The sequence below is a fragment of the Hakea prostrata genome, chromosome 9 (genome assembly GCF_041222555.1).
Source record: "Hakea prostrata isolate BN-2017 chromosome 9, UWA_Hpros_2, whole genome shotgun sequence".
Lineage (NCBI taxonomy): Eukaryota > Viridiplantae > Streptophyta > Magnoliopsida > Proteales > Proteaceae > Hakea > Hakea prostrata.
Genome location: NC_142608.1, coordinates 62555464 through 62582950, shown reverse-complemented (window position 1 = coordinate 62582950; position 27487 = coordinate 62555464). Strand labels below are relative to the sequence as shown.

At 36.1% G+C, this 27487-nt stretch overlaps 1 protein-coding gene and 1 pseudogene across 1 annotated transcript; both read right to left on the bottom strand.

Annotated features, from left to right (window-relative positions):
* Window positions 1-232: 232 nt before the first annotated feature.
* LOC149006054 (ribosome biogenesis protein NSA2-like) lies at window positions 233-8333 on the bottom strand (the record flags this gene model as incomplete). Its single annotated transcript, XM_089136033.1, has 8 exons — window positions 233-1508; window positions 2571-2622; window positions 3756-4150; window positions 4228-4279; window positions 4384-4619; window positions 5345-5402; window positions 7868-7926; window positions 8240-8333. Coding segments are annotated over 6 exons (567 nt in total), but the record flags the coding sequence as incomplete, so codon positions are not given.
* LOC149006053 (disease resistance protein RPP2A-like) lies at window positions 8247-27487 on the bottom strand (annotated as a pseudogene).

Here is a 27487-nt window from a genome sequence, read left to right as displayed (position 1 = left end):
GGGGCATGAGAGAGGACCATTAAACACCATGTTACTTGAAAGAGCTTCCGCCATTATTGATAATGCTTCCATTGGTTCAGATGATTCACACGCAACAGTTGGTTTACCATCGTCATCCTGCTTTTCTCTCCATAATTTAATAAGGGAACATTTTGCCAATTGAAATTTGGACAAGCCAACAATTCATATATTGAAGGACATTCAATCAGCTGAAAAAGAAAGCTAGTTAGACATGAAATCATAACATTATTGAAAAGTTTTAACATGACCTTATCAACCAATCATGATTAGTAGTCCACTATAGATAGGCTTAGGACAATTTGACCCAAAAAAATAGCAGCTTAGGACAACAATCTAAAGTTTCTACACTAGTGCATAGACGAAGTACATGGCTCAACATCAGCAGCAGCCCCTTGAAAAATATTAAAACACTATAATGTTGAAATGTCAAATGTGCTTCTGCATGGGACACTTTAAGAACAAACAGCAAAAACCAAGGGAAGAGTTGCAAAGCATGTGAAAGAAAAAACTTACAGAAAACAGTGAACAAAATAAGAAGCTATTTGGGGCATGGACATTTAAAAAACAGAGCTTCTATGCCACCAAAAACTGTCAGGGGCTCAAATAAAGGGGTAATCAGGAACAACAAAGTGTATCACTGGGTGATGGTTATTAACTACCCTAAAAAACAAATATATCTTAGACCATAAGACTCCTTTTCTTACTATAGATAGCAATCTGATTATTCAAATCCATCATCATATATGCATTAGTGCTACAATATTAAAGAGAACGACTGAGGGAAGCCAAATGTGTAAATAGGGATATCAGGAAAATATGAAATAAAGCATGTCAATTTATAAATTCATCTGTTATGTACCAAAAGTCATTGTGGGATATCACAAAAAAGCAAAATAAATCATGTCAATTTATAAATTCATCTGTTACCTGCCTAAACATTGTATTTTACTTCACTGAAACTCTTGGAAGTCAGAAAGAAAGATCATACAAACGTTACAAAAGGAAACTTTAAAACTTTCAACTCAGACTTCCACCATGGCATCTATGAGATGGCAAAACAAAAGAATCTTCCAAATGATAATTTTTCTCCAAAGGCATTCATTCTTTCTAATCCCTAACGGCGATCCAATTCACCACTCTAAGTACACTAATTCACCACAAAGACGCATCCATGTATGCACTTAAAAAGTCCAAAACAAAAAAAATTATGCTGACATCAAAATTTAAGAGAAGATACTCCAGCAGATAACTAAAATGTATTTTTTTTTGTTTATATATCCAAGGAAAACAAAACCAAACACACCCTAGTCAAAATGCAAGATATTCCAGCAGAGGAGTATACAACCAAGTAAGAATTTTTTTAAATGCAAATAGAACAGTTAATACTAGCTGGTGCATGCTCCATTTTGATATGAAAAAATTATGTTCCCACCCTTCAACAAATGACATCCCATTCAAGAGGGTGGATGTGACATAACCAGGTGCACCTGATCATGAATGATTGTATTAGATTTGAACATTCTTGCTTCAAAATATATAGAGGTCTGGTTAAAATCAAGAATCAAGAACGCATTAGAAGAGACATTTAAAAGCACAAGATGGAAACAAAGATTCATGGTACTATCTAAAGAAATATACACCTTTCTGATCTAAGGGAATGGGGTTCCCTCTACGAAATTCCTCCCATCATGCCCCTCATATAAATGTTACATGAAAGATCGGTTCCCACTAAACGTTGGTGGACACATTGTTCGCATGGTGTTCTTTCTTACACTGCTTGAACAACAGCAACCCTAGAATAACAAGAAAAACTCCATAAATGTTTGTCCATTGGCAGACCGAAATTCACAAGTGGCATAGCCAAAGAGCACCCCATCTATCCAATGGACAAACTTATCGATTTGAGAAGCCAGAAAACTACATGGCAAAGTAGAAAAGGTCCCCAATAAGGGCAACGAAGAAAATTTCCTTTTGCTAGAACTTTGAAACTTCACCAGCCGGCAATAACAAGGGAGAAGTTCAGTGCAGAGCAGAAGGGGATCTAGAGTCTGAACATTACCAATCCAGAGGGCAATTTAATTGACAGTCTCTACATGGCTGATGATCAGCCACATGTTTTTCTTAACTAGTACTTTCAACATGGATGGGGCATTGTCTAGATCAACAATCTCAAGGTCAAGTGGGAGTTCAAGAGGGAGTGGCAGGGGCAAAGCCATCTATAACAACAGGATCCACATCATGATGCAAAAGAACAAAACCACCAACCACGTGGAAGATATAATCTGTATCAGTATTCCCATATTGATAGCACGCCACATTGCCAGAAAGTACTCATCAAAGAGATATAATAAAGTCCACCACGTTTGCATCTAATGTATCCTTTTCTTTTCCTTTGCATGGAGGGGGCCCCTAATGTACCTTGAAGATTTGAACAACATGGAATATCTTTGCAGTAGAGTTCAATCAACATATCAAAAAACTTGAAGATAACATGTCAGACATCCAATACTATCAACAACACCTTATAACAAATTATCAAGGTTACTTACCCTGGAATGGTGCAGCAATCGCAATCCAATTCTTCACATACTTCTCAAAAACCTGAGAACAATATTTAAGTAAGATGAAACAGCAAAGAAATAGCAACAAAGAGTGTCCCATGTATATAACCACTATCCATGTTGGTTCTAAACTTGAAAATCCTAACTAAGAAATAACAACCATTCCAAATTCATACCCAATAAGAAATAAATTGCCGAATCATTGAATTTACCACGCAAAAATTCAGAAATAAAAGGAGTTGAAGATTAATTAGTAGAAGAATACTGATAAACAAATAAAGGGTGACTGCAATTAATAAAGATTCTCAAGAAGAAACCACTGTGAATGATAATCGGAAATGACTTGAAATCTTATAGCTGGTAAGGCACCTGAGATCATCAAGGCATTCCAGTGCATGGTCTAGTCTCATCTCACCCTCCCAAGTAAGTTACATATAATCTCCACTCCACCTATCCTGTTCGCACCCCCACTTCAACCATAGCATTCCTTAGCCCTTTCAATTTAAAAATGCTTCAACTCTTTGTAGATTATATTGACAGTAGAACCAAACACTTAACATAAATCAGAAACAAAATTAAAGCTTAGGTGATTATGTTATGACAGAAGCTACAACAGCCAGCCCTCAGGATGCTTAGGTGATTATGTTATGACAGAAGCTACCATAGCCAACCCTCAGGATATTTAGCAAGGACAAGTATAAGATCAATGAGGAACATCATAATGATTACTACATTACCATGGAGGACTGGATAAAGAAGAGAGGAAACTTTGAGATAGAGCATTGGAATTGCAGGAGAGGGACAGAATTGCAGGAGAGGGACAGAATCATGAAGCACACACTCAAGTCAGTAACCCAAAATTACTTTGTAATTTAAAACCTCCTTTCCAATGTTGGGTAGGTTCAATTATATAAAGAAAAACAAAACAAACTAGATTCTAACACAAAAACTAGACTTCAACACTCAAACTAATTTCTCATCATCATCATCAACAAGAAGCACAACAAACCATGTCCCAAATGAGTGGGGTTGACTAGATGGATTGTTGACTTTCAATCAGCTCTATTTGAGTCACTTATATGAATCATTCATAAGTATTAAAAGCTTGACCAACTCAACCATCCAGCAGCACAATAAATGGGAAATAAGAACAAAAAGAGTGTAATAGAGCACCTCTTTCATATCAAAACTAGATCGGCTGAAGCATGACTGCCACGCTCCATCATTGTAATCAGGCCATAATCCATCTGGAATAGAATGGTTGTATATGATTTAGCTCAAACATTTTAAAATAGAAAAGGGAGTTGGGGATATCAAAATCTTTATTATTTGCTTGGACATCAAAATCGAATTTGTAGACCTAAGTACTCTGTAACTTGTAGACCACTCTTTGTACTGAAATAATAGAATTTCTATTGTTCAGTACAGTTTGGGTTGCTCTCATATTACAAAGAAGGATTTTTAGATGGGATACACGAATACCAAGCGTTAAAAACTCCTCTAAACAAGCAGAACAGCATTGATGCAACCATCATTCTCTGGGTTATTTGAAACTTGAGCGTATTTTCCTGTAATCATTGATCAAGATTAGCAAAAGGAAACATGAACATATATGAACTAAATAAAATACAAGAAGAAGACTCACCCCACACAACTTTTCCAGCTGGAGTAACTAGACCAAGTTCACTAACATTCACCTGCAGAATGGAAATTTTTTTCATTAATCAAAGAAATATCTTCAGGAAGGTATAAACAAATGGAAGATATCAAAAGAACCACAAAGACTAGGCCTTAATATTACCTCAATGATAGTTCCCCTGGTCATAACACCCAAAGAAGTATACATCTGACCATTGGGATTTTTCTTCACTCTAATTATCTCTAGATTAAATGTGCACTTAAGCTCAGGGTGTGTAACATGGGCCTTAGTGAACCTCAAGCCGGAAGGACAAATGAACCGTTCATACTTTAGAGGCTTCCTTGTAAAACTAGGTCCCACGAATTTGGACTTGGTTATCATCCTCTTCCATTGCTTTGCTGCAAAATAAAATATTAGGAAACTTTTATAAATTTTAACAGCAAAAGGGATGACAATGCCCAGAAGAAAGGAGAGGGGATTAACTCAGAAGAAAGGAGAGGGGATTAACTCTATATTAATCCCAGCTTGGAATGACATGCAATGAGACATAATATGTATGCGAACAAGAACAAAATTAATTTTATTTTCATCCACTGGAGATAACAAAATAGGCCTGATTCTGTTTTGTGACTCCTGCCATAGGAATGCAACAAACCTAGAAAATGTCCTAGTTCGATTCTTAAATAAAAATTGTTTGCTTCAAACAAGCATTCACCTCACCCGGCAACCTCCTCAATCTTGTCACCTATTATAACTTACTTCTATGTTGCATTTCCAACTCTAGGCTTCTCAATCTCACTACCCATCAATCCCAAAATCTGCTGTCTCAGAAACCTATAGCTAAGTTCAAATAATGCACAGATAAAAAGACCCACAATCCCATGTTCGCATGTTGGAGAAAGAAGTCCAAAATCATCTCATCACATCAAATAAGCTCACAAAGATGTACACCAGCATGAAAGGAAGATACCTTACCAACCTCAAGACTGTAACAGAAGTCAAAATTTGCAAAAACGAAATGCAGAGTAAAAATAAGAAGAAAACATGAAACAACATTAATCAAAATGAAATATAAAAACTTACAAATCAATATAAGAATAAAAATAAAAAAGAGGAAACTCACTTTTCCGTTTACCAGTCCTTACAACCCTGAACATCTCATCTTCAGCTACAAGTCTTACCTGCAGGGAAAAATAGTTCCCCATTATAATGATCTCCAAGAGTTAGAAGTGTACTGATTAAAAAAATCTACCAAGTGAACACATACTATTAACGTAGCCTCAAGAGGATGACCAGAGAAAGAGGAAAATGGAGTAGAAATTGCAACGGTGACGACATTAACAAAGATTAAGCAGAAAACTGACAATTAATAATAGAAATTCAATTTGAAATAAAATGAGGAATTAGTTGTTTTTTTTTCTTTCCAGAATTGAAAGATTATACCTTGTTGGGGGTTTCCAAATCAACAGCAGGGATCCTATTTGAAAGCTTCTTTTAACAGATTGAATAAAAAGAAGAGAAAAGCAAACCCTTAGCCTGTCATCCTCGCACACCGACCATCTAGATCCTGAGGATATGCTCATTATCATCAAGCAGTTCGAGTCTTTGGAGATGGTAGTTGCTTGAAGCCCACACTTCAGAGAGACGAGTTGAGATTTGCCACAGAGAGAGAGAGAGAGAGAGAGAGAGAGAGAGAGAGAGAGAGAGCAGCGCAGTGTTGGGCGGGGAGGCAAAATTTCGGTCAATACAGTGGCGGTATACAAAACCGCACTATTGGAGGCAGTTTTTCGGCGTGTAAGGCTGATTTTTTACTTGTCGTTTTCAACAAAACCACCACTAATTTAAAAAATAACGTACAAGGTAGATTGATATTGTGTTATTAGTGGCGATTATACATAAACCACCACTAATGATATATTAATTGCCATAGGTTCAGAAGTTTCTGTCCATTAGTGGCGGTTTATGATAAACCGCTACTAATTCTCCTTTTTCTTGTAGTGGCAATACTACCCCCATTGATAGGGGTAAAAGGCATAGAGCTGTGTTGTTGCAGGGCCTAAGGGTAATAAATGAGCACTTGCCAATTGTAGTTCAATTACCATTGACTAAGATTAGTTGAGGGTTTATATAGCATACCTTGAGGTAGTATGATCACTAGGTGTTCAAGGTCAGCCTTGCTCTCCTCTCTGTCTAATATGTCAGATGCCAATTGGTGATGGTTATACCATATCTGTTGTAGCAAGTAGCTCAAGTAATATGCCATTTGCAGTGGATTTGGCACCAAGTATCTCACTTGAGGCAAATACAGTGCTAGATCTTTGGTCCTCTGCATTTATGGTTGTGGGCATTTCTGAGCTTCATTCGTAACCTGTCTTTGCATCATCTCAAGGACATAAGGTCAAGCCCCTCGATCAACTGAGGTAATTTTGATTGAAGGCCATGGACCTAATTGGGCCATCAGTTCAAGACCAAACTGGTTTACTTGATGGAAATTTGTACAATACATATAAAGATGATCAAAGCAAAACCTTGAACATGTTATTTGTGTTTCTTTTACGGGCACAATTGAGATTTCTTCACATAAAGGGCGTACCCAATGCCGAAGCTCCCACACTGTGGGGTCTGGGGAAGGGACTTTCTAGGCAGCCTTACCCCTGCTTTTTTTTGCAGAGAAGATGATTCGAACCCGTGACCTCCAGCGCACAATTGAGATTTCTTCACATGCTACCCTTTATCCAAAGTCAGATACCCTTTTACACCGTTTCTCAACTCACTCTCAAAACCCCTAAAATATGTTTCAAATCAAATAGTAGTCCACCACTAGCTCACACCTCAATTTGTGCTTTCTTAAATGCATGCATCGACCTTTTCACCCTCACCATTTTATAAAAGTGAAAGAACATGTATAGGAGGCAGATAAGAGGTTTTTGCCTGCTTCTCGAAAATCCTTATAGAAGATTTGCTCAAGGTCACAACCCAATTTGTAGAATTTTGACCTAGGCAACTGGTAAGAACTAAAAGAATTGTAGCTAATATAGGTTGATCCACCTTTGCCGCTTTGAACTTTTGCACTATAGATGCAAGAAAGCTGAAATTACAACAACCAGTTATTCCATTGTAAATTTTCTACCAATTGAAAATGACTATTCTAATCAAAATGTGGAGGAGGGTATACCTCCACATAGTTTATGCTTAAAGAATTTATTTCTCGGTAATACAATATTTATGAATTAAAAGAGTAGTGGATAGTATTACCCCTCTGAAGAATGTACTTGGCATGTCGGTCAAGTGTTCACTTGCTAGATGCCTAATCATGAATAGAAGAGATAGTCTCTTAAGAAAGATCAAGCTAGGCTTCATACATTTAACCCTCTTTAGACCCTAATTAAAACTCAAGAGCTCCGTTATTGGGTACCTAGCGCCTTAATACAAGATTTTTTATGAGATCGTACGTGTTCATATCAATTTGCTGGCCTTACATCACCATTGAACATGTACATGAAAGGAGACTTGCCATACAGAATAGAGTCAATAGTTCCCACCGTAAAATACCCAACTCTCTCCAAGGAAATTTGAACTCCACACCACAACTTGAAAAGATGTCATAAATTAAGTCATTAATTACAAATCACAAGTATATACATACCTGGGTTCTTTGTTCATCTGGACAGACATGAGATAGTCTATGTGACCGTTGCTTGACACCTAATATAAAAATTAATATCCAAAAAGTTGAATTTTAGCGTCTGTTTCATTCAGGTATCCTTGGAACAGCATATAAAAAGATTATCAAGCCAGATCCGAATGTTAAGCAGGTAAAGAACACAGTAGAGCCTGGTATTTTGTTAGTACCTGTTCACAGGTTTAAGTAGTTAGCACGAATTACTTTCATTAAACAAGAAAAAAAAATTCAGCAACTGTTTACAACAAAGAAGGTTAGAATGTCTTTTTCTTATCAAAGTGACAAAAGCAAATTAAGAAGGTTAGAATAGGACATATAAGGGCAGATTCAAATAACCTGTGCATGTACTTGGGGTTGAACTCAGTAGATGAGAAAAAGGCCTTGCCAACAAAATCTGTACTAAATATTTGCAGTAGCTAGCAGTCCCCAAACAGTTTCATATCCCATTTTAGAGTAGAAATAAAGCAGTGACAACAAGTACTTAGGCATGCATGAAATCAATGGGTATTTTTCACCAACTGATCTAACTTTGGACCTGATCAACAAATCAATGGTTCTATCCGTTAATAGACTAGAATCATATGGAAAATAAACTAAAATTATTACAACAGAATAGCTTGAATTTGGTTTTGGTACCTTTAACACCCAGTAAGCTCCAGAATGTCTTGCCCAGAAAGAAATAGCTCTCCACAGTCAGAGGCTAACTAAGAGATGAGAGGACTACTTGGTGGCTTATCATCATCACTGTCATTATGAAGGCAAGCTCTCTTATCCCTCTTCTCCCATCGCATCAGAAACAGAGTTCAGTCTTAAACACTGAGATATCTACTGTAGGAACTTTATTCTTATACTACTGTATTTTCAGAAGGATAATTTAACCCAGCTTCCTGAACAAGCGATGGACGTTCTAGCATCCACTGGTTGGACCCGTCATCATTTAAACCCAAGGTAAGGGCTGGAAATAATGGAGCCTTCATGTCCTCATCAACAACAGTCTCTTCTTCCTGTTTTTCATTAGGACGAGACTTTGATCCTTCAACCTCTGCTTCTGGCCAACATGTTAAGCTTGGGCTAAGAGGACCCAGTGCATCATCTTCTTGCTGGTTGGGCCAATAATCTAATGTAATTACTCCACCATCATCATCCACGTATGACCAATTCAAGGTATTCGAATTTTGACAAGACTTTTGCTTACCAAGTTCCCTGTTCTTGAACAAGAACTCGCAGAATTTTATGGAACAAGGTGTATTGATATCTAAAATCTCAATTACATCATTTTCCTGCAATGGAACTCCACACCAGTCAAAGCCTTTGAAATGGCAAATGTAGATTACATGTCCATCAATACTATGGTCAAGATGCTCCACCATTAGCGAATGGAAACAAATAATTTTCTTGTCCTTTTGGTGGATGCAAGCAGAAACATCTATGCTGAAGCCTTCTGTACAGGAGATGAGGTTTGAGATATCCAGAACAAGGCAAAGAATAAAACCACTATCATAAATCCGTTGATTTGCAATCAAGGAATAACTGTATCTAATGGCCTGTGACAAGGAAAGTCTTCCCTGCAAATAACCAAGAACAAAAAGGAAAGAACCACCAATAATCAGAATAAAAAATTTACCGGTAAATAGTTTCTACGGAAAACATGACAGGGATGACCTGCACCTGTGTCTTCTTTTGAGTATGTGTCAAGTTATATGATCCGCGCGCATCGAATTCGTACAATGATTCTAATTCCTCAAGGCCCTGGATTTCCTCCAGCTTATCGCAATACCTGAGCCTTAATGTTGACACTTTTAACTTTGACAGATCAGGTAGTCGTACCAATGATCCACAGAATTCAATATGAAGTTCAACCAAACATGGGGGAAGCGCTGGGATGTATTCCAATATTGCACATTGACAAATCTTTAATTGCTTCAAAGTTTTCAAGGCTAACAAATTTTCCGGAAGGGAGTTAAGCCGTGCCAGAAAAGTGATTTCCAGCTCCACTAAATTTGGGGGCATTGAAAAATCATCATGAAAGTCAGTAATACGGTTTTCTTCCAGTTGTATTCTATCCAAACATCTCATTCCCTTGAATGATCTTGGTAGCTTCACTAGTGTGATGCAATATCGAAAATCTAATAACTCAAGCTTTTCTAATAGTCCAACACCATCGGGCAACTTCTTGAGTGAGAAACAGGATTGAAGAATAAGCTCTTTGAGAGAAGTGATCCTAGAAATGCTGTCTGGGAGTTCTTCTATTTCTGTAGATGACAAATCAAGCTTAACTAGTGATTTTAGATCACCAATTGACTCAGGCAATTTCTTGAGTGACTCGCAAGACTTGAGAATAAGCTCTTTGAGAGAAGTCATCCGAGAAATGTTGTCTGGGAGTTCTTCTATTTTTGCGAATGACAGATAAAGCTTAACTAGAGATTTTAGATCACCAACTGCCTTAGGCAATGTCTTGAGTGAGAAACATGATGCAAGAATTAGCTCTTTCAGAGAAGTCATCCTAGAAATGGTGTTTGGGAGTTCTTCTATTTCTGCAAACGACATATCCAGCTTAACTAGAGATTTTAAATCACCAATTTGCTCAGGCAGTTTCTTAAGTGACTTGCACAACAAGAGAATAAGCTCTTTGAGAGAACACATCCGAGAAATGCTATGAGGGAGCTTTTCTATTCTTGTCTCTGACAAATCAAGCTTCTCTAGGGTTTTCAAGTCCCAAATAGAGTCAGGCAGTTTCTTAAGTGATGTGCACAACTTGAGAATAAGACTTTTGAGCTGACTCAATTGCCCAATGGACTCATCTAACTCATTCAATGACTCACATCCTTCAAAGTCCACTTGCTCCAAGGAAGGAAACCATGAAAAGTTTGGGGACTTTAAAAGGTAGCAACAATAACTATGATTGAGAATTTTCAATTCTTGAAACCGCTGTAAACAAAGAGAAAACATACATATATTAGATTTATAAAACTTAATATTATTACTGGGAAATAGACAAAAATCAAATACAATACCTCGTGTTCATCTAAAGGTCCAACATTCCAAAGCCGATTAAAACCGTTGTGTGATAGCTTGAGATAAACTAATTTCCTATGATAAAAGCTGAAAGTAGGAAGCTTGTCGACGTAAAAGATTCAAACCTAGAAGAAATGTTAAGAACTCTTAAGTTGGGCATCAGCTCCAAAGATTCCGTAGTTAAACCAAAAGATGGCGGTGAAGCATCAATGAGGCTCATGCCTTCTATTGTGTCGATTTCCTATAATAGAAAATAATTCAATTAAATGGAAATGGTTGGATAATAGAACTATATTAACAAAAAAAAGGCGGGGGGGGGGGTGTTTAGGTTACCTTCAGTCCTCTTAACACTGTCACAATGTCGTCAGCAGACCATAGCCTACTACGCTTACCTGGATCTTTGCGGCTTTCTTCTAAGACAATTTGTCTTCCCATGTCTCTGATTTGATCATGCATCATCAGGTATTCACCATCAAACTTTAGAAGTGATCTTTTTATTAATCGGGATATTGTTGATTTTGGATGAAAGCCACAAGCCTCCCATATGGAAGTTACAATTTCCTTTTTCCATCCAATGAAAAAGCAAGCTGCATCAAGAAATATACCCCTTTGATAATCATTTTCCAAAGTGTCATAGCTTATCCTCAGCCTTCTTTGAACTTCTTCAGGGAGGAATTTCTTTTAACATTTTTAATGTACATTCCCACTCATCTTTGTCACTTATATCTAATAGATAAGACCCAAATACCTCTAGAATTAAAGGTAATCCTCCGGAATGGGATACCACATCATGTGAGAGTAACATATAATCTTTTGGAGGTTGGCTATTTTGAAAGGCATGCCAACTAAATAGTTGAAGAGACTGTGCATGATCTAGCAATTGAGGCTTGTATATTTTATCTCCATTAACTTTAGCCAAGTTCAAAATATATTCATCTCTTGTTGTGATTATGACTCGCTTCCTTTGCCAAACCAATTGAGTTTACCAGCCAAAGCATCTATCTGTTTTTTATTGTCAACGTCATCAAGAACAAGAAAAACCTTTTTCCTTCTAACTCTTTCTTCTATTAATATTTTTCCTCTATGAAGATCTCTTATGTCAAAGTCTTCCTTGAAAATTTCCTTTAGGAATTGCTTTTGCAATGACACTAGACCCCCGAATTGTGCGGCTTGTTCTCTAATGTCTGAAAGAAAACAATGGTTATCAAAGGTTGAAAGGATGTCATTATAGACAACCTTGGCAAGAGTCGTCTTCCCAATACCACCAAAACCACAAATTCCCAAGAATTGAACATCATTGGAGCTAATATTTAATAATGATAATATATCATTTACTCTGGAATCCATGTCAATAGGGTACTTGCACTCAGCCAAGCGTGTGCTATAAACCAACTCCCTTAGAGCCCTTTTGACAACTAATTCAACTACCTCTGCTTGATCCCTGTAGTTATTTCATTTAAAAATAAAATCACAAGAACAAGCAAGGGATGAAAAATCAAGTAAAGGGAAGAATAAATAGATTGAAGAATCTTTTGAAATGAAAATCAATAAAATTCTAACAGCTACAGAATGAAAAAAAAAAAAAAAAAGTTTGAGGGATGGAGACTTACTTAGTAACGTCGAGAACTTCTCCTTTCAAGCTCCCCACCACTCTCAAAGCTTGCCTCCAGCTCTCTACTTTATGGGGCTCAAACTTCTTCTGGTGCTCTAGGAATGCTTTCTCAAAAGTTCCAGTCTGATTGCGAACATCCGATGGGTCAACAAAGAAGAATATGGGCAGGATTATTTGATTGTTGCATCTATGGCATTGAACTATCTCAGCAAGTTCTTGCAGGCACCATTTGCTATCCGCATAACCTTTAGAGAAGACAGGGATTGAGATTTTGGAACTCTTGATCGCTTCATGGAGGGCTGGGCCAATTGCTTCTCCAGTCCACAGTTTTTCACTATCAAGAAAAGCATTGATTCCCTTGTGATTCATAATTTTGTAAAGGAATCCAATAAAGTTTTTGCGAATATCTTCACCTCTAAAATTGATAAACACATCATAACACCCACTTGCGGAGGCAACAGAGGAAGAGGAAGAGGAAGCCGAGTCCAAAGTGGCCATGCTTGCAATGAAGATAAGCATCACGAAAGTGATGTCCACCTGCTCCATTAAAAGTACATGAGACAAATTCCATTACAACCCAGATGCATATTGCCTCGGATAATATCTTAGGAGTGCCTAGTGAAGCCTGAGAAGTTGCCACGTAGAATATTCCAATCCAATAGCTGACATAAAACACTAAATTTTACCATATTAATATCCACCAATGCGGGTTGGTAGAGTGGTAAAATTCATACTTCTCAGTGGAGAGGTCATGGGTTCGACCCTTGGAGACGACAAGCATCCCCCTGAGGATATAATCAAGGTGTGCGCAAGCTGCCCGGATGAACCTCAGATACCAAAAAAAAAACAAAATGAGACAAACAATGATGGGAGATATCAGGTTTCTTCAATCTTTCACCTTAATTTTTCCCTGCAGATCAGAGGAAGTATGAAGAGACAAATCTGATTTTTCGAGGGTATGATAGATTAGAATGAAAGAGAAAAAGACACAAGGAATAGATGCCAAGATTGGTAGGGCATTAAACAGACGGAGAGACTGAGAAGGGGAGGTTCTGATGGCAGAGGCGCAAACTTGCTATGTACTGTACTATAAGATTAACCTGAAATTTAAAGCTGATCCGTATATAAGATTAACCTTTTGTTAAATCACTTGAATCTTTCTGCTGTTTTATTTTTTTCACTCCCCCATTTTGATTTCGCTATTAAGAGTGTTCTTTTTTTCTTTTTTTGGTAGCACTATTAAGAGTGTTCTGCACTCGGACAGGTTTTGCAATGAGGAAGACGAAAGGCTGGTTTCGAATCGGTCTGCAATTCTTATCCGAAATTTGACAGGTTTCAACTTTTTTTTGGAATGAGGTTTAAATTTGACAGGTTTCAACTTTCATTTCAGTAAAGTTAAACATTTTATGTTAGCCATTAGATCGGGATATTCCACATGGCAACCTCTCTGAGCACCCTCTATGCGAGCTGTGAGTGTGAATCATCTCCCCTAACGTATGTGTTCTTTGGACGTTATAACTACAAATTATGTAAGACTTACAAGTAAAAAATAATAAAATATTTTTTTTGAAAAAATTCATCGCCAACCAGAATAACGGAAGGATTAGTTGGGTGTTGGATTTGTCGTATTCAATTATTTAAGTAACTTCTACCCAAAAAAATTATTTGAATAGTTATCTGATTAATTAATTCATAGGGGTTGGAAAATCTAGTCATCAGTTCTTGTCGGCTTGTCTTGTGAAGTTTTCTTTTTTTTAATAAATAATTATATTAAAGAAACTACACCAAAAGAGAAAATACAAAGAGAAAAGACAAGAAAGAAATGGGAGAGAGGTGGGGGGAGCAACCAATTGAGAGGGAGATTGGATAGAAGACGGAAGAAGAGCTAAAACTCTAAGAATTAATAATCAACATATTTTGTAGAGAATCAGTAACAGGGGGATGAGGCATAGAAATTAGTCTAGAAAAAACATCATAATATATGGCGTTCAAAATCAAGCTTTGAGAACGAGATTTGGAAGTCCATCTTTTCATGTTGCGCTCCCACCAAATGTGGTGAATAGTAGCAGCAAAGACGAGCTTACCCACATGCTCGCAAATCGTAGAGAACATTCTTTGTTTTTAGGATCCATTTCCAATCTCGAGTAAAACCAAAAGATCGCCTCGATCTAGACCAAATAGAAGCAAGGGCTAACCTACAGATGGAACGAGAGAATGGACAGGTGAAGAAAAAGTGGTCTAGGTCCTCATCTCTTGAAGTTATGATAGTGTTCACCGGGAATTTTATCAGTCCATTTATTACAAATGGACCATTATATAACACATATTTAAAAGTCACATCAAAGGGTTATAATTAAACTAAAATAATTTTTATATTGTAAATTTATAATTTAATTTTATCCCATTGATGTGACTGAACTTTTCAAAGAGAAAAGTTAATCTAAAACCTAAAAAAGCAGAATTTTGTTGATGCTTTGAAGATTGAGTAATTTCATATTTTTAATTAAGAGTTTGAAATAATTCAGTTGGATAAGGACGATAAAGAGTTAAAGTAATCCCACTTGAATTTTATAAACATTGATCATTTTGTAATGCGAGGGTGTGCTTCTCTGGCATCCACTTGGTCAAAAGAAAAAAACATCATCGTGTAATTAAATTATAAATTTACAATATAAAAATCATTATCTTGATTTGTAACCATATGGATAAGCTTTGAAAACGATTTTAAGAACATTATCTTGATTTCTTCACCTTTTTTTATTTTTTATTTCCTGGGTAGACTCACCTGCAGAGCTTGAATTCTCATGTATGTTTCTTTTTTCGGTGAGAATCTATACGCTTTCCTACTTTCAAAACATGTCAAACTTTACTCTCTTTTTTTAACTTCACAAAAGAAGTGAAATTTTGTGTTTTTTTTTTTATATCTGAGGTTCATCCGGGCAAGTTTGCTCGCACCTCAATTTTGGGAGCAAGATTTAGAAGTTCATCTTCTCATGTTGTGCTCCCACCAAATGTGGTGGACATAAGCAAAGACGAGCTTTACCGATATGGTCACAAATCATAAAACTATAAAATGTTCTTACGCTCTACTACCAAAAACAAAAAACTTCATGCATTACGGGTTTTGATTTTTCTATGGTTTTGATGACTAAAAGCTTGTTTGTCCTTAAATAATTAAAAAGAGCCAACCCAACTTGTTTGCCCCTTATTTCCCCTTTATTTATGGGTGAATGTTGCAATTTGTTAACTTTTCATATGATTAGAATTTTAAAGAAAAGATATGATCACAATTTTACATTTCATGGAATTTAATCATGAAAATAATACCTTATTTTCAGTAGATTTCGAAGTTCACTTGAATGAATGCAAGAAAACTGAAATTACAACAACCAATTATTTCGTTGTAAATTTTCTACCAAATCCTCTGGAAATGACTCCATTGTTCAAAATTTGGAGGGTGTACCTCCATGTAGTTTGTGCTAAAAGAATAATTTTTTGGCAATACAATATTTATGAATTACAATCAGGTTTTATTTATTTGCAATAGAGTAGATGACTAGAGATGTTTTTTAGGGCAGGAATAACTCTGATACTGAACCCCGGTGACTGTAAGGGATCATGTGAAAGTCAATGGGCAGCTCACTGATAAGATTACCCTAACAAGAGGCTGACAACAAGGGTTTTCTCTTAGTTTATATATACATTTTGTTCTCTGTCACAAAAGCTCTCCCAAAGACTTATAAAAGCAACATTACCCCCACCGCGAGGGGTAAAAGGCTTAGAATTGCGTTTTTGCAGAGCCTTGAAAGAACACTTGCCATTTGTAGTTCAATTACTTTTGACTGAGGTTGGTGGAGTGTTTATATCGCATAATCTGAGGTAGTATCATCATTGGATGTTCAAGGTCGGCCTTGCTTTCCTCTTTGTCTAGCCCGATCGAGCCTCATTCCTAACCTGTCTTTGTATTATCTCAAGGACATTGGGACGAGACCCTTGGCTGACTCGGGTAATTTTGATCGAAGGCCGTAGACTAGGTTGGGCTATTAATTGGTTCGTGACCAAGTTGGTTTACTTGACGGAAATTTGTACAACATATACAAAATGATCAAAGCAAATCCATGAACATTTTTAGTATTATGTTGTTCAGCTATGCCAACTTTTATGGGCATAATCAAGATTTCCTCACATTAAGCAGAAAGAATAATAATACATGTAACAAAAATTGGACTTAATTAAACCCATTCCAACCCTGTATCTGAAGTCAGATATCCCTTTTACACCCTCTTTCAACTCAGACTCTCAAAATCCCCTAAAAGATGTTCCAAATCAAATAGTACTCGACAACTAGCTTACGGCTCAATTTGTGCTTTCTTAAATGCCTGTATCAACTTTTTCACCCTCACCATTTTGTATAGGTGAAAGAGTTATATAGGAGGCAAATAGGAGGCTTTTGCCTACTTCCCAAAAATCCTTGTAGAAGATCTGCTCAAGGTCTTGGTCGAAATGTTAAACAACCCCAACCTGTAGAATTCTGACCCATGCATCTAGTAGGAAACTAAAAGAATTGTATCTAATATGGGTTGATCCAGCTTTGTTGCTTTGAACTTTTGCACTATTCATGCAAGAAAACTGAAATTACAACCACCACATTATTTCATTGTAAATTTTCTACCAAATCCTTTTTAAAAGGACTCTTCTGATAAAAATTTGGAGGGTGTACCTCCATGTAGTTTGTGCTAAAAGAAATTTTTTTTCGTTACTACAATATTTATGAATTAAAAGAAAAGTAAATACTATACCCCTACGAAGAATGTACTTTTTTTTTAATGAGAAATAAAATAAAAACCTTACTTAGAAATAGTTACATAATAGATTTTTTAGTTGCAACCTTACATTAGGGCTATTAGCTATTTCCTTAGCTAAACTAACATAAATTTCTTCAAGCATAGGGCAGTCAACATAGAATGCTAAACTTGTTTTGTTGCTTTGGCCACCACTACTAGGCTATTAATGTTACTAATCAACCAAGGTCTAGTGGGTTTAGGCAAGAAAGTTAACAGATCAAAATTATTGCTCCATATTTCCTTAATTGCAATCTTCATCGCTTTAGCTTTGTCCGATCCAGCCTGGATTGCTACCAAAATTGCCTCCACCGCATCTGCATTGTCAATTCTTCCATCCCTGTAGTACTATATATGGCCACTACTATATATTCTCATGCTCCAACCTGCACTCCCTATCCGTTCGTGAGATATCCCTGCACATAGCAACATCGGATGTTTAGTATTATGCATCCATAAATTGGGTTTAAATTGATTACCAGTCACCAGAGCATGAGAATTTTGTTGTTGGGTTCTCAATTCACTGATTGGTGCTGAAATTTTTAAATCTGAAATCCATTTAGAAATCTGTCCTAACACATTAATGGGATTGGGTTGAAAATGTACTTGGCATGTTGGTCAAGTGTTCATTTGCTTGATCATGAATCCAAGAAGAAATAGTCTCTTAAGAAAGGGTCAAGGCTTCATACATTTAACCCTCGTTAGTCTCTAATTAAAAATCGTTAGACTCTCATTAAAAATCAAGAGCTCTATTATCGGGTACGTACTCCTTAATACAAGATCCATGATGAGATGTACATGTTCAACATGAACAAAGACCCTATCGTTTTGTTCTTTTTCAGGTAATACAATAGTTTTGTGCTACCCAAAAAAATAGAGGCAATAATTTTGTAAACAGCAGTACCTGTACTAGAAGAACAGTATGTAATTAATATATTCTTTATAAATAGAAGCTCCATTTTTTTCTAGAAAATAGAAAGGGAAAAGAATCGGCTACATTTTATTTCCGTTGATTTTTGAATGAGAGTAAGAAATGAAAAACAGAAATAGACAAGACTGAATATTTGGTATCATTCATTATATAACGTGAATCTGCCAAAATTTAAATTTGTACTTTCTATAACAAATTAAACTTTTTAGACCTCCCCGTGGGAGGTTGGGCTTTTAACCGCTCTACCAATCCACCATTGGCAACAAATTAAACTTTTATTCTCATAGACTTTAAACTATCAGAGATCTTGAACACAAACAAAGTGCACACTAACAAGAACAGAAAACATAGATTTAGGTTCTTTTTTGTATCAATTGTCATTCTCTATTATGCCTATTTAAAAGAAATGAGTATAAGAATTCATTATTTGTCAAAAACTAAAAAATGGTTTGATGACTTTTGCTAAAAATAAATTATCGAATGAAAATTAAATAAGTTAAGTATATCAAAATGAATAATGATTAGAAAATAACAATGAAAATTAATATAGAAAAAGCCCTAATAATCAAAATATTAACAATTAACTAATTATTAAAAATAAAAATAAAAAGAGCATCAAACATAATTAGGTTAATAGTTTCCATATAAACTATGAGTCTTGCATGAAAACAATCATACACACTACAACTTCAATGTACTGTCTATTAAAATTAAACTACACCAAACACTTGTAAGGAAAATAAGTATCCATTTGTTCATCATCTATCCTAATAAGCTTCTATGATTTGTTTCGCAATTTCCTTTTGATATGCTTCTCATCGTAATTGTTTTGTGTAGCCTACCACATTAGTTATATCCAAGACATCATCATTAGCATCATTGTTTTCAAATTCCTCATCAAGAAAGTTCAACATTAGATTGCTACCCTAAAAAGTGTTGAGTTACAATAAATTCATTTAATTAGAGACAGAAGAAATAAATACACTTTTAAAATCTCAAAACCACATACGATGTCCAAAGAATTTCGCAATAAAACATCATCTGCAACATAATTAACCAAGGAGTACAGCTATCAATAGGTGAAGAGCTAAGGGATAGGTAAGAGTGAGGTTGCTACATTTTGAGGGTGAACAAAGATTGTGATAGTAATATGGGTCTGTGCTCATTACACTCATTGTTGGTTGTTGAGCTATGCTAAACGTGTTAGGTTTTTTATTAAAATCTATATTATCTATATATTAAGTTTCAAAATTAGTTTTTGCATTTCTTTTATTCAATTGTTTTGTTTGTGTGTGGGACCCTTAAGGTAAGGGTGGTAATGAGGCACAATGAGTTAAGGAGGCCCTTCATGACCTTGGTTAAAGGAGGCCCTTCATGGCTTTGGTTATGAGGCTCTTCATGACATTGGTCATGGGTCTTAAAGGTCTTGATCATGGTGATGAGGTGGGCTAACTTGAATGGTGGAATTACTCAAATTCTAACTCTTGACCTTTATTTCTCATTTCAACTTCATGACCATTCATAGCCATTACCATGAGTGGGGTTTAAGGTCTTTGAATGGGTTAAAGCCTATTCATTCCAAAGAAGTGAATATGAGAGTTACTTCCCCAAGTAGTGGGGAGGTTAGGTCAAGGGGGTTTATTCATATTAGTGGAGGAGGGACAAACCATTGATTCTCCATTAGTGGAGAATTGATTCTCCCCTTGTGGGGAGGTGTGGTTTGGGCCTATATAAACCCAACCCTTCCTTGCATATTGTGTGCTATTGTGACTCTCCTCACTCACATTATTTGTTCTACAAAGTTCATTTCTTTCTTGAGTTGTCTAAGTGTTGTGCTCTAGCTTTTGGCTCCTTTAAGGGACTAGAAGAACTACCTCATCTTCTAGTTGGAGGTTGCTTTATCTTGGAGGTGGTGGTGCGAAGAACCCTTGGTAGTAGGGTGCATCAATTACCTTAAAGACAGCATCAAGGTGTGACTCAACCTCATCAATCAGTGGTTCGTTTGGTTGCTACTTCAAGCTCTTCAAATTTGCTAAAGACGATCTTCATCTCTCAATTGTATTGCGATTTCATCTTTGTATGTTTGAAGAATTTGTAATACAATTACCCCAACAAAACGGAAATGGACTGAGCAAGAGCATAATGAGATCACTTGAACATGGGTTTCTTGAGGGCTTTGGAGATGACCCGTTAATTACAGTAAAGTTAAAGAACTAGAGAGACTGTGTGTGAGAGGGAGAGAGAATGATTTTATTTGATAGGAGTATGATGAGATTGGATAGAGAGAGACCTTTGATCTCAATAGTTTGAAATCCAACAAAGATCTGGAAAGGAAGAGTTTCAAGAGTAAAGAATCCAAACAAGTCTATTCTACGTCCAAGCCGCTGAAGGTGAAACCACGAAGGGAAATAATGTTTATTAATGGATCTTACGCTCTGTTTGGTATCAATCATCATTCTCAGTTATGAGAATTTGTCATTATTTTAAATTGTTTGGCATCTATTATCAGTTTTATTTTTATTTAAAATAATAGAAAAATTTTCAAAATCCATTATAGACTTTTGTCTATTATGGATTATGGTTAGAATTTAATTCTATTCATTTTTGTGCAAGTTTACTTAAAATTTTCTAGTTAAGATGAGGGTAAAATAGTCAATACACATTTTTTATTTATAAAAACCATAATTTTCCCTCTTTTCTCACTTGCTCACTATCATTTCCTAACAATTTTTTATTATGACACCAAACTTATTTTTCATTCTATAATTTATTTTCAACAAAATTCACCAAATCATTTTTCGTTCTTGACCAATAATGAATTCTTGTACTTTTTTTCTTTTAAATAGGCATAATAGAGAATGAGAATTAATACAAAAATAAATCTTAATAGCATAGACAAGTTCAGACATTCAAATAAGAAAATCAATAGAAGCGGAGACAACAACCTAGAAGAAGAGATCAAAGAGCATTTACAAAGCTAAGCAAGGTGAAGCTTTTTTCGTTTGTGTTCTTAAACTCGTTTTCTTCCATGCTCTCTCATAAAGACAAGGACCAGGTACGCTAATGGATCCATAGTAGCAGGGGTATGAGTTAATAGACTACTCAGAAAAAGAGGTCCTAAAAGAATTTTAAAAAGAAATTTCTACCCAAAAGTAGTTCATTTCTGCCTCACCTCCAACTTCTGGAATTCTTCAAACCCTTTTCTTCATTTCTAGATTTAATTCCATCCTTTCTTAAAGCTAAAACGCAAAATGACAATCTTATGTGACTTACCTAATATCTCTTGCAACATCAATCCAAAAAAAAAAAAACCAAGCAATGGCTTGACGTCTACTTTATCTTTCATTTTTTCTATTTTTTTTTTTATTAGAAAAAATAAAGAAATGCATTACTAAGTAGGCACAGTACATAGATCCTCAGTTTGAGTGGTATTTAGATCAATTATATGGTTAATAAGATAACAAATAATAGTTCTACTAGCCAAGTTATTAAGGTATTTAAGGAGTACCAGGGATTTATAGTTACAAAACTCTGCATACTGTAGTCTAGACTTTATTTCTACGAAATCAGATATTAGGTAGATAGGCCATGGAAGTTTGGGAGAGTTATGAAAAAGCGGGGCTGCCTCTTCATTTATCCATACTTCCTTGATTTGATATGAAAGTTTCATGCCTTCCTTCATTGCCCTTATTAGTGTTTCGAGGGAATTGCTTTTTTCCAGGTGCCCAGCCTTTGAGATGACGATTCTACCTTGCTCCAAAATCCATGCGCTCCATCCTGCAGTATCTAGTGATTTGTTATATATCCCTGCACAAATTAAGACAATAGTTTCAGTATTTGGCACTATACTTTTAGATGATTCGGTGCGATTTGTGATGGCTTTGTCTTCACCCTTGCAGGGTGAGACCTTCATTTCTAGTAGCCATTTATTTATATTTTGCATTGTTTTGTGGGGGTTGGGTTTCATTTTTTTCATTATTGCATTATTTCTTTCTCTCCATATGAAGTAGCATGTAGTCACAAAGATGGAAAAGAACCATTGTTTTTTTATGCCTGTCTAGTTGAAAGCCAACTAGGAAATCATTGCATAAGTGCAGAATGGAAGCTTGGCTTAGGTGTTCCATGCACAGTTCGAGAGGTCCAGCTGCCCATATTCTCGTGGTCCATTCACATGAGATGAAGATGTGCCTAATAGTCTCTGTCTTATTGCTGCACAGTTCACAAAGATCATGCATTTCTGTCCATTGAGAAGTGTAGCTCTAACTGGTAACCCTGCATTCAGTTGATGCCAAAAGAATGTTTTAAGTTTTGGGTGTAGTTGCAGTTTCCAGAACATTTTCCACCAAGTAGTGAACTCATTAGGCATTGCTTCATATTTTTGTTTCATTAACACCTCTCTTGCCAACTTGGAGGAGAATTCACCATTGGTGGAACTACGCCAAGAATCTTGTGAAAGATTGAGATTTAACAATGACAAACGTCTACTTATCTTGGAGACCCTTCATGTGACGAACTAGAAATAAAGCAAGCAATGGCTTGTGATATTAAAAGAAGAGGAAAAATTTCAGGGACATCAAGAGTAAGAGTCAACAATCAATACTCCAACTATAATTTTTTAGATCTAAAAGCCATCTACATTCAATAGGGAGGATGAACTGAAACCTTTGAATATGAATCTCAAAGAAAAATCTAATTCAAAAGAAGTAGAGTGAAAACTTACCGAAAGACAATCTTCAGTGAAGATTCAAGACAAATATGTTGCAGGACTTAAAAGAGGTCTGCAGCCATCAAGAGCGTTTTTGCTAAAGCAATAGGGTTTCAAAGTGAAAAAAGAAGGGGAAAAAAAACACGAGGTTTTCATAAAGGATGTGTATTATCCACATCTTAAGTTGAAAATTTTAAGTGAATTCGCATAAATAAAGGGAATGAATTTTTCACCCATAATCCATAATAGACTTAAATAAAAATAAAACTGAGAATAGATGCCAAATACTTTAAAATAATAAAAAATTTCAATAATTGAGAATGAGAATAAATACCAAAAAGAGCCTTAGAAACATGAATTTTGAACCCGTACATCTATACTCTCCAATTATTTATAGATAAAGGGAAAAAATTTCCAGCTAGCTCTAAGTGATGCGGCATGACGATGATTGGGCACTGCCAACTTGACATTGCACAGAGATACAATCATAGATGGAGCCTCTACTTTCTTCCTAGCTTTGTCTCTTTGAATCTCTATCCATAGAAGCACCAATTGCAAAGTTGAAGCTGTAAAAATTCAATGAAACAATCAAATTAGTAATACAACCAAGCTTGTGACTGTGAGGTAATTAATTAATCAATAAAAGAAATTTGCCTGTTTTGGATTACTCTTGCCAGGGAATCTCCAAGATGATTCCAGTGGTGATGCTCCCAGAAATTTGTATCTTCACACATTCGACAAGTCTGTCCTCGGCACATTCAATGCGAATTGAGCTGATGCCTCCTTTGCTTGTTGCTGATTGGGCCAATAATCTAATGTAATTACTCCACCATCGTCATCCACATATGACCAATTCAAGGTATTCCAATTTTGACAAGGCTTTTGCAACGTATCAAGGTCTCTATTCTTGTACAAGACCTCACAGAATTTTACTTCATAGTCACCTGCATCGATATCTAAAATCTCAATTGCATCATTTTCATCCATTGGAACTCCAAAACAGTCAAAGCCTTGGAAATGACAAATGTAGATTACATCTCCATCAATACCATTCTCAAGAACCTTCCCTCTTAGCGAATGGAAACAGCTGATTTTTTTTTTCCTTTTGGTAGATGGAAGCAGAAACATCTATGTTGAAGATCACAGGAACACCCAATACTGATGCCATGATTTTTTTTGAGAAATGCAGAACAAGGCAAAGAATAATACCACCATCATATATCCGTTGATTTGCAGTCAAGGAATAATGGTAACATGACTTGTCATCCGACAATAGTGTTCCCTGCAAATAATCATGACAATAGTTAAAATAATTAATTATTGGTACGTAGTTTCTGTGGAAACATGATCAAGAGGACCTGCACCTGTATAATCTTCTTTTGAGTATGTGTCAAGTTATGGGATCCTCGCACATCCAATTCGTACAATGATTCAAATATTTCCTCAAGGCCTGGGATTTCCTCTAGTTGTCCACAATTCTTGAGCTTTAATGTTGTCAACATTTTTAACTTTGACAGATCAGGGAGTCGTACCAATGAATAACAACCTTCAATACAAAGTTCAATCAAACAAGAGGGAAGTGTTGGGAGGTCTTCCAATTGTCCACACTCCAAAATCTTTAATTGCTTCAAAGTTTTGAAGGCTGAAAAAATTGCTGGGAGGGATTTAAGCCATGGGATAGCAGTGATTTCCAGCTCCTCTAAATTTAGGGTCATTGAAAAATCATCATGAAATTCAGTGATAAGGATTTCTTCCAGTTGTATTCTATCCAAAGATCTCATTCCCCCGAATGATCTCGGTAGCTTCACAAGTGCGGTGCTACATCGAGAATCAAATACCTCAATCATTTCACGTAGTCCAACATTATCGAACAATTGCTCGAGTGACTCGCAGGAATCAAAAACATTAAGCATTTTGAGAGAACACATCCCTGGGGGTTCTTCTATTCTTTTGTATGACAACTCAAGCTTCTCTAGGTTTCTTAGTACCGTAATTGAGTCGGGAAATTTCTTAAGTGATGTGCACCACTTGAGAATCTGACTTTTGAGTTGACCAAACTGTCTAATGGACTTATCTAACTTATCTAACTCATCCAATGAATTACATCTTTCAAAGTCTAATTGCTTCAAGAAAGGCAACCATGAAAAGTTGGGAGACTTTGATATGCTATAACAGTTACTGTGGTCGAGAATTTTCGACTTTTGAAACTGCTGTAAGCAAAAAGAAAACATACATATTATGACCTATAAAACTTAATATTATTAATGAGAAAAAGAAAAATGTTGAATACTATACCTCATATTCTTCTAGAGGTTTGACATTCCAAAACTGAATAGAATTGTTGTGTGATAGCTTGACATAAACTAATCTCCTATAATATAAACTGGAAAACTGGAAGCTTCTCTTCGGAAAACTTTCAAACCAAGAAGAAATGCTAAGAAACCTTAAATTGGGCATCAGTTCCAAAGATTCTGTAGTTAGATCAAAAGGTAGCTGTGAGGCATGTTGGAGGCTTATTCCTTCTATTGTGTCAGTTTCCTGTAACAAAAATAGGAAGGAAAAAAAAAAAAAAAAAAAAAAAACTTAATCAAATGGAAATTGTTGGAAATAGAACTATATTAAGAAAAAGAAAAGGGGGGGGGGGGGGGGGGGGAGAGGGAGGTGTTTAAGGGTTACCTTATGCCCACTTAATACTTCCACAATGTCGCCATAAGACCATAGCCTACTACGCTTACTTGGATCTTTACGGCTTTCTTCTAAGACAATTTCTCTTCCCATGTCCCGGACTTGATCATGCATTGTCAAGTATATACCATCAAACTTTAGGAGGGACATCTTTGTTAATCTGGATATTGCTGGTTTTGGATAAAAGCCACAAGATTCCCATATGGAAATTACAATTTCCTTTTCCCATCCAATGAAAAAGCAAGCCGCATCAAGAAATATGTCTCTTTGAAAATCATTTTCCAAACTGTCATAACTTATCCTTAGCTTTCTTTGGACTTCTTTAGGAGGAATTTCTTTCAACGATTTTAATGTGTGTTCCCACTCATCTTTGTCACTTAGATCTAACAGATAAGACCCGAATACCTCTAGAATTAAAGGTAACCCTCCAGCATGTTGTACCACATCATGTGAGAGTTGCATATAATCTTCAGGAGGCTGGCTATTTTGAAAGGCATGGCAACTAAATAGTTGAAGAGAATGCCCATGATCTAGCAATTGAGGCCTGTATATTTTATCTCCATTAACTTTAGCCAAGTTCAAAATATGTTCGTCTCTAGTTGTAATTATGACCCTGCTTCCATGACCAAACCATTTGAGACTACCAGCCAAACCATCTAGCTGTTCTTTACTATCAACATCATCAAGAACAAGAAAAACCTTTTTCCTACAAACTCTTTCTTCTATTAATCCTTTTCCACTATGGAAATCTCTTATTTTAAATTCTTCTTTGAAAATATCCTCTAGGAATTGCTCCTGCAATGACACTAGACCCCCAAATTGTGTTGCTCGTTCTCTAACATCTGAAAGAAAACAATTGTTATTGAAAGTTGAAAGGATGACATTGTAGACAACCTTGGCAAGAGTCGTCTTTCCGACACCACCAAGACCACAAATTCCCACAAATTGAACATCATTGGAGCCAATATTTAATAATGATAATATATCATTTACTCTGGAATCCATGTCAATAGGGTACTTGCACTCAGCCAAGCGTGTGCTATAGACCAATTCCGTTAGAGTCCTTCTGACAACTGATTCAACTACCTCTGCTTGATCCCTGTAGTTATTTTATTTATAAATAAAGTCACAAGAACGAGCAGGGAAATGAAACTATCAGGTAGAGAAGAACAAACAAATTGAAGAATCTTTTGCAATGAAAATCTGTAAAATACTAACAACTATAGAACGAGGAAGAAAAAAAATCATAATGAGACTTAACTGGAGAAAAAGTTTGTGGGTTGGAGACTTACTTAGTATCGTCAAGAACATCTCCTTTCATTTTCCCTACCACTCTCAAAGCTTCCCTCCAGCTCTCTACTTTCTCAGGCTGAAACTTCTTTTGATGTTCTAGGAATGCTTTCTCAAAAGTTCCGGTCTGATTCCGAACATCTGATGGGTTGACAAAGAAGAATATGGGCATAATTATTTGTTTGTTGGATCTATGGCATTGAACTATCTCAGCAAGTTCGTCCAGACACCATTTGCTATCTGCATAACCTCTAGAGAAGGCAGGAATTGAGATTTTGGAACCCCTGATCGCTTCACAGAGGACTGGGCCTATTGTTTCTCCAGTCCGTAGTTTTTTACTATCAAGAAAGGCATTGATTCCTTTCTCATTCATAATTTTGTACAGGAATCCAATGAAATTGTTGCGAAGATCTTCGCCCCTAAAGTTGATAAACACATCGTAAGTTGAAGAAGATTCAGTGGCAGAGGCAACAGAGGAAGAAGAAGCTGAGTCTAAAGCGGCCAT